The sequence below is a fragment of the Marmota marmota genome, unplaced genomic scaffold, assembly GCF_001458135.2.
Source record: "Marmota marmota marmota unplaced genomic scaffold, marMar, whole genome shotgun sequence".
NCBI classification, from domain to species: Eukaryota; Metazoa; Chordata; class Mammalia; order Rodentia; family Sciuridae; genus Marmota; species Marmota marmota.
In genome coordinates this window covers 28,015,045-28,029,583 of record NW_026000142.1, presented here as the reverse complement: position 1 = coordinate 28,029,583, position 14,539 = coordinate 28,015,045, and the positions used below count along the sequence as shown (strand labels likewise).

The 14,539-nt window shown below is 40.3% G+C and overlaps 1 protein-coding gene across 5 annotated transcripts in view; it reads left to right on the top strand.

Moving 5' to 3' along the window:
• The window catches only part of Magi2 (membrane associated guanylate kinase, WW and PDZ domain containing 2), a 1,275,072-nt gene that overhangs the window by 1,205,817 nt on the left and 54,716 nt on the right, over positions 1–14,539 (top strand). For all 5 annotated transcript variants that reach the window (XM_048786215.1, XM_048786214.1, XM_048786217.1 and 2 more), the window contains one exon: positions 8,157–8,295. In XM_048786215.1, the coding sequence (XP_048642172.1) occupies positions 8,157–8,295 (139 nt within the window). The remainder of the gene's footprint in view (positions 1–8,156; positions 8,296–14,539) is intronic.

Sequence of the window (14,539 nt, the reverse complement as noted above, 5' to 3'; positions counted from 1 at the left end):
ATGGGGAAAATGGAAGAACTTTGATTGGGCAAAGGGAAGGGAGGGGAAGGTTGGGGACATGGGGGCAGCATAGATGTGGAATGTGATGTTCATTATTACCCTAGGTACATGTATGACTACACATGTGGTGCAACACTACATCATGTACAACCAGAGAAATGAAAAGTTGTGCTGCAATTGTGTACAATGAATCAAAATGCATTCTGCTGTCATATATACCTAACTAAAATAAAATTAATTATTTTTTTTAAAGTGTGGAAGAAGGCACACCACCCACATTGAGGGTGGTCCCTCAAATTTCTGCAGCAGCCTTCACTCCCCACGACCACCTGATGCCCTTACCTTCACGGTCCTTTGAGTCAGGCATATGCACAGACATAAACTTGATTAAGGTCTCTATACGTCCTCAGGGTTATTTCATGCTTCTATTTGGATAAAGTTTGGCCATTTGAAGCTTCTATTTAGGTAAAGTTTCTTGAGATATATTGGGAAGTTGTCTAAAATAATTATTGCCTAGAACATAGCATAAAGAATCTCAGACGGTTTTCATACGTACAAATTGATTGAGACAAAATTCAGTTTGGGTGCTCTCAAACGTGTTTCAGTTTCCAGGTTAAGAGTTTTCTCTGTGGAAAACCCTGCTGATCTGGTGGACTCCTTGCCCCTTGCTGCGGCAACTATGCCCAATAGTTTAAGACAAGAGCCAGGCCCTATAATAGGTTATGCATCCTATCAAAGCAATTCTAACAGGAGAAATGAGAAGATTCACCAAAACACTCATTGTGGGCCCTTGGAAATCATGTTTATTATAATGATTATTAAATAATATCTAGCTGGGTTATGTTAAGGAAATCATTGAATGTATGTTGAAAGATTTAGAAAGAAGCAAGTGATTCGAAAACTCTGGAGTAAGCTAAGATTTGGGGAGTGATAGCAATGGACACCAGAAAACAAACAAGGCAATTAGCAAAGCCCGACAGAGCTCAAAGGGGCCCAAAACTAAACCTAATGCTGGAGTAGCCCGGAGATGAGGAGACGGTGAGGGAAGAGTAGGGGACAAAAGGAAGGTTAATTGTTGAAGTGTCAGACCAGAGTAAGGGTTAAGGGACCATGCTTTAATTGGGCTTCTTAGAGGAGAAATTATAAAGGTTATATACATAATTAACTGGTTATCTAAGAACAAAAATAAATAAATAAGTAAATTCCGAGATTATTTGCTCCTCACAGAAAAAGTTAACCATTGCTCTCATGCCATCATAAGGAAATTGAAAAGGTTTCTCCAGCCAGGCTGAGGCAGGAGGATCTCAAGTTCAAGGCCAGCCTCAGCAACTTAGTGAGGCCCTAAGCAACTTAGGGAGACCCTATTTCAAGGCAAAAAATAAAAATAAAAAGGGGATATGGCTCAATGGTAAAGTGCCTCTGAGTTCAATCCTCAGTACCAAAAATAATATAATATCTAACAGGAGCTGGTGTTCGACCCACTAGTAGAACACCTGCCTGGCATGTATAAGACCCTGGGTTGATCCCTAGCACTGCAATAATAATAACAACAATAAAATAATATCTAGAAAAGGTTAATCATGAAAACAGCCATTACATATGAAAAGTCACTATGAAGTTAAAAGTCAACCTGTCCTTTGTTCCTGCAAGGCCATTAGGAACCTGGCATTTTGTTGTTTGAGTGCCCAGTGGCGATACCTGTAGCAATGAAGAAGCCCCTAATTCTGATTTATTTTCCCCTGGAACTTCATGATTTCAATTAGTTCAGCCTCCGTTTCCTCTTTCTCTCAATTCTTTAGCATTTGTTTCTTGTACCTTTACCTACCTCTATGCAAGTCTCCACTACTGAAGCCTAGTTTGTTCTGTAAGAACTATTAAATTGTTATAGTTTGGCTGGGAGTGCTTAACACAGTATTTCCAGAAAGGTTGAGGTAGGCTGAGGTGCCCTAAAGCTTAACTTTCTATGTCATGAGAATGAAGATGTTCATTGTATCTGAAAGGCAAACTGGATATGCTTTTACTCAGTTTTGATTAATTCCTCCTTATCAGAAATCATTATGGCAGGGATGGATAACACAAATACAGCTGTCGTTTCCCTGTCCATGAGGGTCCAGATCAGTTGGAAAAATCAGCCTGTGAGGCGTTATCATGACAATTAACCTGTGTCCTCAGAATCTATTTTGCATGCTCCACAGAAAGTCCTTCATGAAATAAGGGATAGAGATTATCCATTATTTATTGGTATAATATTCTGAAGATGTTCAATTCTTCATACCTAATTATAATCTAGGATCATTTCACTCATGTATCATCATGCAAAATAGGTTCTTATGGTACAGTAGTAGTACAAGGGCAATTAACTAATAATAGCCAGCTAAGCATATTTATAAAGATGACCAAGCAACCGATTTCAGTGAGCTTTTCCTCACTGGCAAAAATACCAGCCAGGAACCATTTAGAGGAGGAAGTTTGTTTGGGGCTAATGGTTTCAGAGGACTCAGTTTATAGATAGTCAATTCCATTGCTCTGGGCCTAATATGAGGCAGCACATCCACCGGGAAAGGACCTAGCAGAGGAGAGCTCCTCAGCTCATAGAAGGATCAGGAAACAGGAAGAGAGAAGGATAAAGGGACCACAGGGAAGATGAAGCCAACCAGGGCACATACTGTGACCCACCTCCATCCACCCCATCTGCCTATAGTTACCACTCAGTCCATTCAATCTAGAATGGACTGATTAGATTACAGCTCTCACAGTCCAATTATTTCACCTCCAACATGCCCACATTAACACAGGAGCTTTGGGAGACACCTCATATCCAAACATAACACAATCCTTTGCCTGGTACTGCTATGCTGAAATAAATCCAGGACTTAATCAAATTCTTATAAAGGTTTCATTGAGCCAAACCAAATACTTTATCTACGACTTGGCATAGAAATGCATTCAGTGCAGAGTTAAAAAAATTTTTCTTACAACCTGAATTATTAATTACTTAAGAAATACTGAGCATTTACTTTTACCTGTCTTGGCCTTCCAATAAGAAGAGAAAACGTTTTTTTAACTGCAGAGCCCTCAAGCAAGTTCAAGGATTTGGTAATAGTTCTCTTCAAGAAAAATCTGCTGTGATGTATGAGCAGGAATTCAAGACTAGAAATGAGAACTTATTAGGCTGTGCAAAGGGATGGCAGTCATCCCCATCTGCCTTGCCCCAAGATATAACTGTACTTTCAGGTTTGTTAGCTGCCCGAGGGGGGCCGTAGAAAAAAAGTATGTCTTCCACCAGGGAAAGAATCAATCAATACATAAGAATTCCTCTTAAATCCTTTGGTCAGTTTCCTAAATGTGATATCCCCTTGACCCACACAAAGCTATACACACCTGCTCCCAAACTACCTCTTTCTCATTTGAGTTTCCGTACATCTCCCTCTCTTTCTCTCTCTTCCTCCCTCCTTTTCCTTCCCTTCCCTTCCCTTCTCTTCTCTTCTTTCTCTCTTACTCTCTCTCTTAATTCTAACTAGAATGTGCTATTTAAAATATTCTCCAAGAACAACTGGAGAACTTTAAGCTTTCATATTAGCCACACAGCTCAGTGGAAGGTAGTGCTATAGTGCAAAGAGTATAGAAAGAGTGCATCAGAGTCACAGCTGGTTGCTCTCTTCATCCTGAAAGGTCTATGAATTTTCCATTGATTTTATTAAATTAATTCCTCCAACAGTGATATGAGAAAATGATGCTCTTAGGTCATGTACTGGCAGCTGCCGTGAAGTCAGAGGTAAAGAGAAAACTTCTTCTCCCCCTAAAAAACCCATCTCCTTGTACATCCATGTAATACAAGGATGGAATCACATCTAAAATGTATTTTGAGAGTTTTGGTGAAAATGATTATACATAATACTGATTTGGGAATGAAAATTAAACCTTTTTATAATTTATGCTGTCACAGGGAAAGACAGGAGTTTTAAACCTGGGCTTGAACTAAGATTGTTACCATTGAAACCAGCTCCAAACAAGTCAGCCCACTTTAAAAAAAAAAAAAAATGCCCAGAACACCTTGTATGATTGAGTCTGTTAGTAGAAGTTGTTCCATCCTGTTACCTAACCACTTCTACCCCCCAACAAGAATTATTTTTTTTTTAGTTTGGTGATATCTTGAATTATTCCCAAACTTCCATTGTTCCCAATGACATAGGAAATCAGCAGACAGTCCCCTAAAGGTACCCTGGCTTGTGGGAGAAGGCTTAGAAGAGATTAAAAGCTCTTAGATGAAGGACTAAGGACCCTGGATTCAACTGGTATCAGAGTTGTTCTCTTCTCCTTGGGAGAAGACCCTGTTTAGAAACCTAAAATTATGGAAATCTGCCAAGCAAAGAAGTCAGCCCAGGCCCTGGGAACTCAATGAAAATAAGGATAGGGCTCTTCTGAGAGCACCATCCCTGAGACACACAAGGGACAGCGACCCTACCCTTGTGCAGTTCTTGAACTCCTCTGCTGCTCCCCCTCCCACACAGTCTTCTAACCCCCACCCCCCCTTCCTTCCTTAATTTCCATACGCTCTGTAGGAAAGAGGGGAACACAGAAGAGAATGAAACATCATATTTCTAAGTCTTGAAATGTTCAAGCATGGGACCAGGGGGCAGTTACTATTTCTGTCATAACACAAGATCCCTCCCAACCTCTTTCTTCTCAAACATGGTATTTTCTTGAAACATCAGTCTCAGGGTACAAGTGGTAGCTATCAAAGTTCAATTTTGGGGTCAGAAGTGCTTATAACTTTTCTTCCCATACAACATATCTCAAATCCATCACACAGTTAAATGGGATGCAGTCCCTCACTCGTTTGGAGTAATTTTGGAATCACATCCAAAATGTATTTTGAGAGTCCCAGTGAAAATGATTATACATAGTGCGGATTTTGGAATGAAAATTAAACCTTTTTTTATAATTTATAAATTATATACACAAAAAATTGAATTATAAAAAACTCCCCAGAGCTTCTAATGCCTCACTTTATGTATAGACAGTGTGACAATCCCACCACTCATCTGTACTTCAATCGCCCACCTTTCTCTCCACTCCTCTTTCCATGTTGATATCTTAGGGAGGCTTTTAGACACCATCCTGCTTCCATAGTTAGGTTACTCCATATTTAAACTTCTCAATGAATTGCTGTTTCCTACAAAATAAAGCCCAAACTTCCAAGTAGCACAGTAAACTACCAAGAGTTCCCCAGATACACTGCACTTTAGAGTCTCAGGGTCTTTGCATTTGCTGCCGCCTGCCTAGAATGCTGTCTCCCACCTTCACCTGGGCAGCTCCTATTAGTATTTCAAAACTCAATTGCAGTGTTACCACTCCAAGCAACTCTCCCCAATTCTTCCCATTCTGGATTTTAGATGACCCTCCATTCTGCTCCCTTAGTACTTTGTGAATTTATCTGTTATAAAAAGATACATTGAATATTAATTATCTTATTTATCCACTTTCTTTCCCAACTAGACTGAGAACTTATTGTAAATAGAAACTATACCATTTGCCTCTGTCCCCAGTAGGCTCTCTGGCACATAGTAGGAGTGCATAAAGCATTTACTGAATCGAGACACTTGTGGTCTAGGAAGGAAGGCTGAGGGTAACAAATCTGTAATGAGGCATGATACTTAACAGAGTAAGGAGCAGGGACAATGAACAGAGACTGGACACCTCTGCTTGGGAACAGGATAGATTTAAGGAAGGTGCTCTAAGCAGAAGAATCTTGGGCTGGCCTTGAGAAACACCAGGAGATCACCAAGGCTATGAGGAGGAGAAGGCAAAGAAAACAGTGGCACTTGAGAGAGTCTGGATGCCTCAGCATGACACGTTTGGGAAGACTTCCCTTAGAAGGTGATGATAAGAAGTAGAGATGGGAGCCTGGCAGGGTGGCACATGCCTGTAATCCCAGTGGTTCTGAAGGCTGAGGTAGCAGGATTGCAGGTTCAAAGCCAGCCTCAGCAAGGGTGAGACGCTAAGCAACTCAGTGAAACCCTGTCTCTACATAAAATACAAAAAAGGGTCAGGGATGTGGCTCGGAACTTAGGTGCCCCTGAGCTCAATCCCCAGTACCGCCCCCCCCCCCCAAAAAAACAGGGGATTTGTTACNCCCCCCCCCCCCCCGCCGAAAAAAACAAAACAACATAAGTAGAGATGGGGAAAGAGTGGCCACAGAATATTGGAATAATCCAAGTAAAAATCCAAATGGATCTAGTCAGTAGAGGACAGGACAGTTGCAGAGATGTTGTGGAAATAAGGAGTCCAGCATGACCCCCATGCTCTGGCTTTGGTAAATGGTGGTACACTAACTAGGATTAGAATTTAGGAGGAAAAAAACTGCCTTGGGAGAAAGGCCTAAGCCCCAGATGGTGCTGTTGAGGTTCAGTTACTGTTGGACATGCAGTAGAAGTTTAGTAGTCAGTTGGATATACTATGGGTCTGAGGCTCAAAAGAGAGCCAAGCCAGGAGGGAAGCCTATATGTAACCTCTTTGGAACTTTTGTTTCATTCTATAATTTAATACTGTGCCATGAAATTTCAGTTGTAGGTGAGAATGGTGGGGAGCAGTTGGGACAGATAATTGGTCCCACTTCAGCCACTGATTTAGCTACATAGCCTTGGGCAAGGTATTCAACTCCAGGTTGTACCTGTTGTCTTGGAGGAAAGGAGAAAACTAAGGAAAGCTGAAGAAAGATCTTGGCCCTAAAACAAATTTAGTCCTGTCTTCATGGTTCTTCAGGGGAATATGGAAGTCATGCCAGTAAGGCTTTCCTCTTGCACTGCCCCAAAACCGTGCTTCCAAAGTCCACCAAGTGCACAAAGGGATGTCTTTACCTTCATTATACTGGTAAGGGTAAGGATCCCTCGTGGAGTCCTTCTGAAGTAGATACATCACTTCCTCAACAAACATGTTTCCTCCCCAGACTTTGGGGGTCTTATCTCAATGCCCTCCTGCCTTTGTGTGGCAACTTTTTGTTCCTGTTCCTGCCCAACCTGGGTAATTGTTTTGGCAGTTCCGTCTCCATTACAGAGTTTAGGCTGAGAGCTGCTTTAAGGGCCCCAGCTAAAATAGCATTTTTGCAAAGCAACTCATTGTGTTTTTCCTGGCTAATTTGTCTTGAATAACTTGCAATGGAATGAGACATATTTTCATTCAAAGGTTCCTGGCAGTAACAGTATTGTGGGAATTACATGATGTGCTCATGGTTGAACCTCTTTTATTTCAAATATTTATTCACAAAGGCAAAATGGGAATTGCTTGTGGAACCCAGGCATTTTTGACAATTCAGGAGGGAATGCTACTTAACCAAACAGCTTCTGGCAACCAGGTGTGAGCATGGCAAGGACTTAATGAGGGCATTAGTCATGTGTGAAGAATAAAGGAACTCATTTTTTAAATCAAGGGACTGTGATGGAAAACGCATCATCAAACTTGAATATCAACCAACCACTGGTTACAATGAGGGCAATATTGCAAGAACACCCAGGGAAATTTAAGTGATACATAATAAGAATCCTCAGAGAGGAACAAAAAACATTCATTCCCTCCAAAATGCTGAATTAAATACTGCACCAAGCTGAAAGCTGGCAGTATGTTCAATTAAAAGGGGTGATACCAGGGATTGAACTCAGGGGCATTCAGCCACTGAGCCACATCCCCAGCCCTATTTTGTATTTTATTTAGAGTCAGGGTCTCACTGAGTTGCTTAACACCTCATTTTGGCTGAGACTGACTTTGAACTCTTGATCCTCCTGCCTCAGCCTCCCAAGATGCTGAGATTACAAACATGTGCCACAGTGCCCGGCAACATATTTACTTCTTGATTCAAAGATGCCACATTTTTTTTAATTGTGTGTCAGACATATTTTCTAATAAATAGTTTAAGTACAGCATCTGCCGTATTGGCCAAGGGTAGGTGGGATAGCACCACAACTTCCGCCGTCTAATTAAGTTTAGGGAAATTCAGAATTCAGCCAGGGATGGGTCTCTTCTAAGAAGCAGCAGACAGCAACCAAACTACTCAGGGTCTCTTAGGAAACGGATTTTCTAGGGATGCTCTTTTTAATCTGTAAAATGCAACTTGAGTAAAAAACCATCTTTGACTGACTTAATGTTTCTTTAATTAACAGGTAGGAGATCAAATCATTGAAATCAATGGGGAAAGCACAAGGGACATGACACACGCCAGAGCAATAGAACTCATCAAATCTGGAGGAAGAAGAGTGAGGCTGCTGCTAAAGAGAGGCACAGGACAGGTCCCAGAGTATGGTGCGTTTCATGTTTTCATTCACCTTTTTTCTGCTTCTGTGTACCGTAAATGCCTAAGCTTATTTACAAAATGACATCAATTCTCTATTTCTACCTAAATATATATTTGGCTTTAAATAGATATATATGCACATATGTATATTTAAGCCCAAGGTGTATATGTGTGTGAGCTCTTTCTTTTGCTCCCTCAATTAGAGAATGTTTTAAATATCAAATGTATGACTTTCAGGGCATCTCTGAGCGTGCTAGGAGATCCAGCACCACTTACACATCAGAACATTTGCAATTTGGCTGATAGTCCTCTGTTCATTTGAGTCTACAGTAATTTGTGAAACATTTCCTCAAATTGCTCATGATCAGACTGTCCCATAGGATTTTTAAGTGGGGCCTGGAGACAAGCAAGGATACATCTTCAGCTGTGAAGTTTAAAAGGCTAACTTTAGTTCATGCAATGGTTGCATGCCTTTAGGGATTATCCCGAAAACTCACTCCTACGTTGTATTTCTATATGCTTTTGAGAAAAAGCTTTAAAGTACATTTTAGTTCATAGATTTTTGCCTTTAAAGATTTTTAAATCTTTAAAGTTATTTCCAGCATCCCATGACAGATCTCACCAACAGTGTAACAGTAGTCTATCAGAAAGAACTGAGTGGTCAGGACACAAAAAGCCTTAAAACCTGAGCTGGTCCTCAAAACAATGCAGGAAGCCACAGAGAGACAGACAGACAGACAGACCTGAGAGAAGAGCAGCACAGATAATCCTATTCAGAGACAGAGAGACCTGAGAAAAGAGCAGCACAGATAATCCTATTCAGGGTGGGGAAACAGAATTTAACTGCTGACCTGAACAATGAGCTCAAATTGCTGATGTGTGCACAGTGACTCACTTTCACCCTTCCAACCTCTACCCAAAAGAATTTCCAAGAGTGTTTTTCCCTTTCAGTTTGTGCTTTTTTTTTCCATACATTTTCTAAATTACTAACATCTCCATATTTAGCAGGAAAGATCATTAAGTTCAGTTGAAATAGCTGAATTCAACGGCCCTTAATAAAGATATTGCGTTTCTGGAGAATTGTTTGTGCTCTACAAAAAGATGGCAAGCCCTCACATTGAGTCAGAGAGCATTCAGGCATTTCTGTGGGGCTGGCTATAGTGCTGAGGAAATATTTTATCCCAGGTTTCTACCTTTAATGCTTGAATCTAATGAAGTATTTTTGAATATTAATATTAGCAAAAAGCATAGGCCCAATTTCCTAAGTAGCACCAGCATTAATCCCTTAGTAAAGAATCTGAACTCCTTGAATAAAATAACTTTTTGCACCCTAGAGCATTAACTAATTCAATAATATTGAAGTGACCTGTGAAATTCTATCACTTCGGAAAAATACCTCATTCTCAAGCAATGTTTCACCCCATGGCAACACTGGATACTTAACTATGCCAAGGAATTTTCAGAGGGCTACTCCCTTTCTTATTGTTCCAACAAGTTAACCTTTTAAAAATTAATCTGACTGACATAGTTTTCATTCTTTAGTTGAGCCACTATTTGGCCCATGCTTTCAGCATCCACCACACCAGATGTTTGTCTATAGTGCACTTAGGACAACTGACCACCCTGTGGCTTAACTCAAACTGTAATGAGTAAGTATGAAGCCACTTTAAATTATCTTTAATAAAAACACGTTTTGGAACAAGGCAAAAATCTAAGATCATATCAATATTATTTCATTAATTCCAACATCATCCAAAAATAGCTGGCTAAGTTCTCAAATTAACCAACACAGGGAACATTTAAAATATCTGGGCATGCTTTTGAGAGGACAACTGCCATTATTACTACCTATAGCAGTATCATGAATTTTTTTCTAAATATACTTTTCTAAAATGTAGCATTTAGTTGTACTGTCTGGTAACGTCAGAGCTTATCAGCTACTTTAGATGTTAAGTTGACATGGATTTTGACTATATAATTAGTTCAGAAATGATGCTACAAAACAAATTTCTTTCCACATTTTTTTATTGGCAGTTTACAGTTGTACATATGGTGGGATTTGTTGTTATATATTCATACAGGCACACAATATAACACACAAAAGAAAAATTTAACAGAGTAGACCAATCTCCTTTAGGGCAGTAAAAGAATAGTCATAAACTGAGTAAACTTTATTTCTTTGGGAAAATCTTAAGTTGAAAGATGCATAGGATACATGAGAAAACAGAAAGATGAGGGATCACATCAGCATCTTTGAGGAAGATGCCATCAAACAATATTTCTGGAATTTCATAGCAACTAATGGGGAGAGGGGATGATCAGGAGTCCCAAGATCACCCCTTCATTCAGAGATTTGCCAGGAGGGATTCTGGGGCACAGAACACAGTTGTTCTCATGGCTAAGATTTCTTACAGCAATGTAATAAGGATGCACAATGGGATCTATGAGAAAAAGATTTAGGCAGGGTCTGGAAGCTTCCTTATGCTCTCTCCTCTCTTCTCTCCCTCTCTTCATTTCTAGTTCTCCCTCTCCCCTGTGAAAAGTCACCCAGAGCGTACTTTGCCCCCCAGCAACAAAAATGCAGGGATGGACCTGGGAATTCATTAGCAACTCAGCATGCCAGCTCTTCAGTGGGGCTTGTCAAGCAGGCAGCCTCTGCCTGGCACACACCAAAATTCCAGACTCCCAGAAGGAAGGCATATGTTCGACACAAACTGCATCATTTTTACAAACAGCTGGAGTACAATGAGACACCCCAATCATTTAGCAATAGTTTTACATCAGCATTGGGGACAATTTACCAGTCATGTTCCCAGACACCAGGCCTGGACCAAAATTGTAAGCAGCCCTCCTAAGGAGAGCTGTCTCTGGCCTGTGATGTGAAGTCTTCTGCATCAGAAGCCAGACAAATATGCATCCACATTCATGACTCTACAAATGACCCCAGTTTACAAGGAAGGCCCAAAACTAGAAACTCAATTTCTCCACCTTCGGTTACATAGACTACATACTGAAACAGACTTTAATGTCCAAGATAAGCTAATGTGTATTTTAATAAAATTCTCGAGAGGAAAGGATAAAAAAACACAATAACAGAAAAATAACAACAAAAGAAAATGCTTGAGTTTGTCAATAGATAGAAACAAGCACATAATCTACTTTGTCCAGACGGACCCTAATCACAGAAGAACTGAGTTTTCTGTCCAATATTAATCTAAACCTGTTTGTTTTCTTTTATTTGCCTTTTAAGTTTCTAAACTTGGCATAAAATCCATCCTTAAAGGATTGTTAAAGGGGGTTCTCAGAGTCCACAGGAAACATACTTGGCCTTCAGGCTAAGCCAGCCTGAAGCGGAGTAGATTCTGAGGATGAGGAGAGAAGGAACAGTTGATGCCGGCTGCCAGTGATTTCCACAGCACTCCCTCTGAGACCAGAATTCAGAACAGCTTGGAAGCAAGACCCTTATCTGGATTTACGAACTTGTCAAGGAAAAGCTGATCTCAGTCAAGAGAAATGCAAAACTCCAGCTCTGAGTTCTTAAGGTGATCTGTGACAGAGAGATAAGCACAGGTACAATTGAAAGGGAAAAAAAAAAAAAAAAATACCAAGGGCAGTCTGTCAGATCACTGCTTAGCCAAAACCTGTGTGAAGCCAAGTGAGGGAGTGAGAACAGGAGTAAGTACACTGCTGCAAATAGGCCATCCATAATTACCATAAGACTCATCATCAGGTGACATCTTGGCCAATTCAGAGGTGTAAATCAACAAATGCAGCCACAAAGGCAGTGGCTGCACAGAGAGGCTGTCAGCAGCTGAAGGGGAGTTGGAAAAGGATAAGGGCTTTGAAGGAGAAGTTGCTTTTATAGTTAAGTCCTTGAAAGAGGGAAGCTCAGGAGATAGATACTTCAACTCTACTCTAGTCCTCAGGATAAGAATTTGTTGATTATAAACTCAGTGGCAAGTGTGAGTTCCTCTGACATGCATCTCAGCAACTGGCAGGCATAATGAAACCTACCTACTGAGAAAAGAATCAAAAGAGGAGACATCAAAAGCAGTGCCCTCCTTGGCACTGGTTGTTGCTATTCAAATTAAATCTAAAAAGTTGAGAGAAAAGAAAGGGTGTATCATGGTTTTAAAACTGCACAGGCATAAATTATACAAATTAGCTCCCACCTTGAAATACAGGTGTCCTTCATTAGCATTCAGGGCACACAGCCACACAGCCAGGGCAAGGTAAATAGAGGTGCCACTGGATGAAAAAAAAAAAAAAAAATCCAACACAAGCAGTTCAGAACAAAGGGGAACATTTCCCTTGGTAACATTTGCTGTTAGGAGTTGATTGAAATAAAGCAAATATGCTTTTCGGTCTTGGTTGGTGCTCTGGCCTGCTTGTTCCTTTAAAAAGCAACAGAGCGGGTCTTTATGAATAGAATACTGAAGAGAGTCCAGTTGTCAGTGGGAGCCTCAGTGGTCTTTAGGAGGCCAGGCAGGGTTAAAAAGGATGAAGCCAAATTCTCACAATGTAAATGGCCCAGTGACAACAAACACCAAATGCCCACACAACCGTACAGAAATAGCCAATCTGCAAATTATACTTCTGCCTACACTTCCATTTTCAAAGTTAATTGCATCTTTAATAGGTTTTGACTTGATTACAGGCCCTTGGTAAACGAAATTGTTTACATTTTATAAGTATAATAAAAACGCACTAAGTAGAGAAAAGATCTATCTGAGCTAGTGACTATCGCTGAAAAAATGAATTGGCCAAATACATGAGTTAAAAGTCTTCCTTTAATCAGTAAATTAAAATGACTTACAGCCATCATATCCGGGCACCAGTTTCAGCAGAACTGGTCCTTACTTAGATGGCAATAAGCAGTGCTTGTTTACATGTTCTTCTTAATAACGTATACTGACATAGAAATAAACATACCCTTATAATCTTATTTATAATTATTTGCTCAGCAATTCCTTTCTTCCTTCTGATCATTCAAACCTAAATTCCAGACACTATGCCCTTACCAAATATTCTATATGGGATAAATCCTGGGATGAATGTTGTTAATTAATATAATTAATATTTCCTCAACCAAACCAAGATGTACTACATACCTACTGCCTGTACAACTCTTTGCAGGCACTGAAGTAAGGCACAGTCCCAGCCCTCAGTGAGCAGACAATCTAATAAAGAGGGCATGTGTAACAACACTTTCTAACAGAGTGACAATGGATGAGAAGGTCTCGAAGGATCTGCTCTCGTAAAAAAAAAAAAAAAAAAAAGATGAAATGGTTTTTATTAATTATTCATAGAATTTAATAAGTACATCTAGAGTGTTAAGAATTCTTGAAGAGCACTTGGCTTCTTCAGTTTGTTAAGCATTTCCTTTGTAATATTCAAACCAGTGATTCACACTGTTTCTGAGGAAAGGACTTGCTGAGTACGGATGAATCTCTGCTTAGATCTTATCTGAATAAAAAATTCCAAGTTAGTGAGCCAGAAGTCCATCCAACAAATTTGCTAATCATTCCTCTTCCCAGGCCAGCAGCCAGGTAGGAAAGCCTGCAGCACTGTACTATCACCTAAGCCTCAGGCGTGCTGATATGCCCCATGGGAAGACAAAGGGAGAGTGGCCATTGCTGCACCTCCTCCTCAGAGGCTGGTTTATGGGAGCCGTAAGTGGCTCTGTAGCCTTTGCACTAATTCACCTACATTTTCAATAGGGCAAAAGGCGGCTTGCTTCAATAATAAATTCTGAAATTTAATTTCATCTTCTGACATTCATGGTTGAGCGTATCTTCCTTTTCCATGAGAGGTTCCACAAATCACTCAAGAACACCTTCTGCTGAGTAAGAGGAAATGATAAAGCACCCAGGGAAGAGGACGGGCTGTCTGGCAGAACCCTGGGCTATATCACAGACAGCAGGGTTCCTCTTCCTGCCTAAAAGGCTCAACACTGCTCTCTGCAGCATTTAGACCACCCGAGGAATTCTCTACCTATAAAAAAACTCACAGTACGCTCTCCTGTTCCATGGAGCCTGAGGCAGGGGCTTCCTTAAAGAACACATAACTTTGAAATTCTTTTCCTCAGTGCTCAGCCCAAACCTCAGGTACTATTTTATGTGTTCTTTGGGTGAAATCCAATTTCTTCACATTGTTTTATTGCAACTCACAGACTATAATGATATTCCTCCTTGTTACATATTCTTACATGTTTTCCAAAGTGCATTTTTTTTCTCCTTAAGTATATATTAA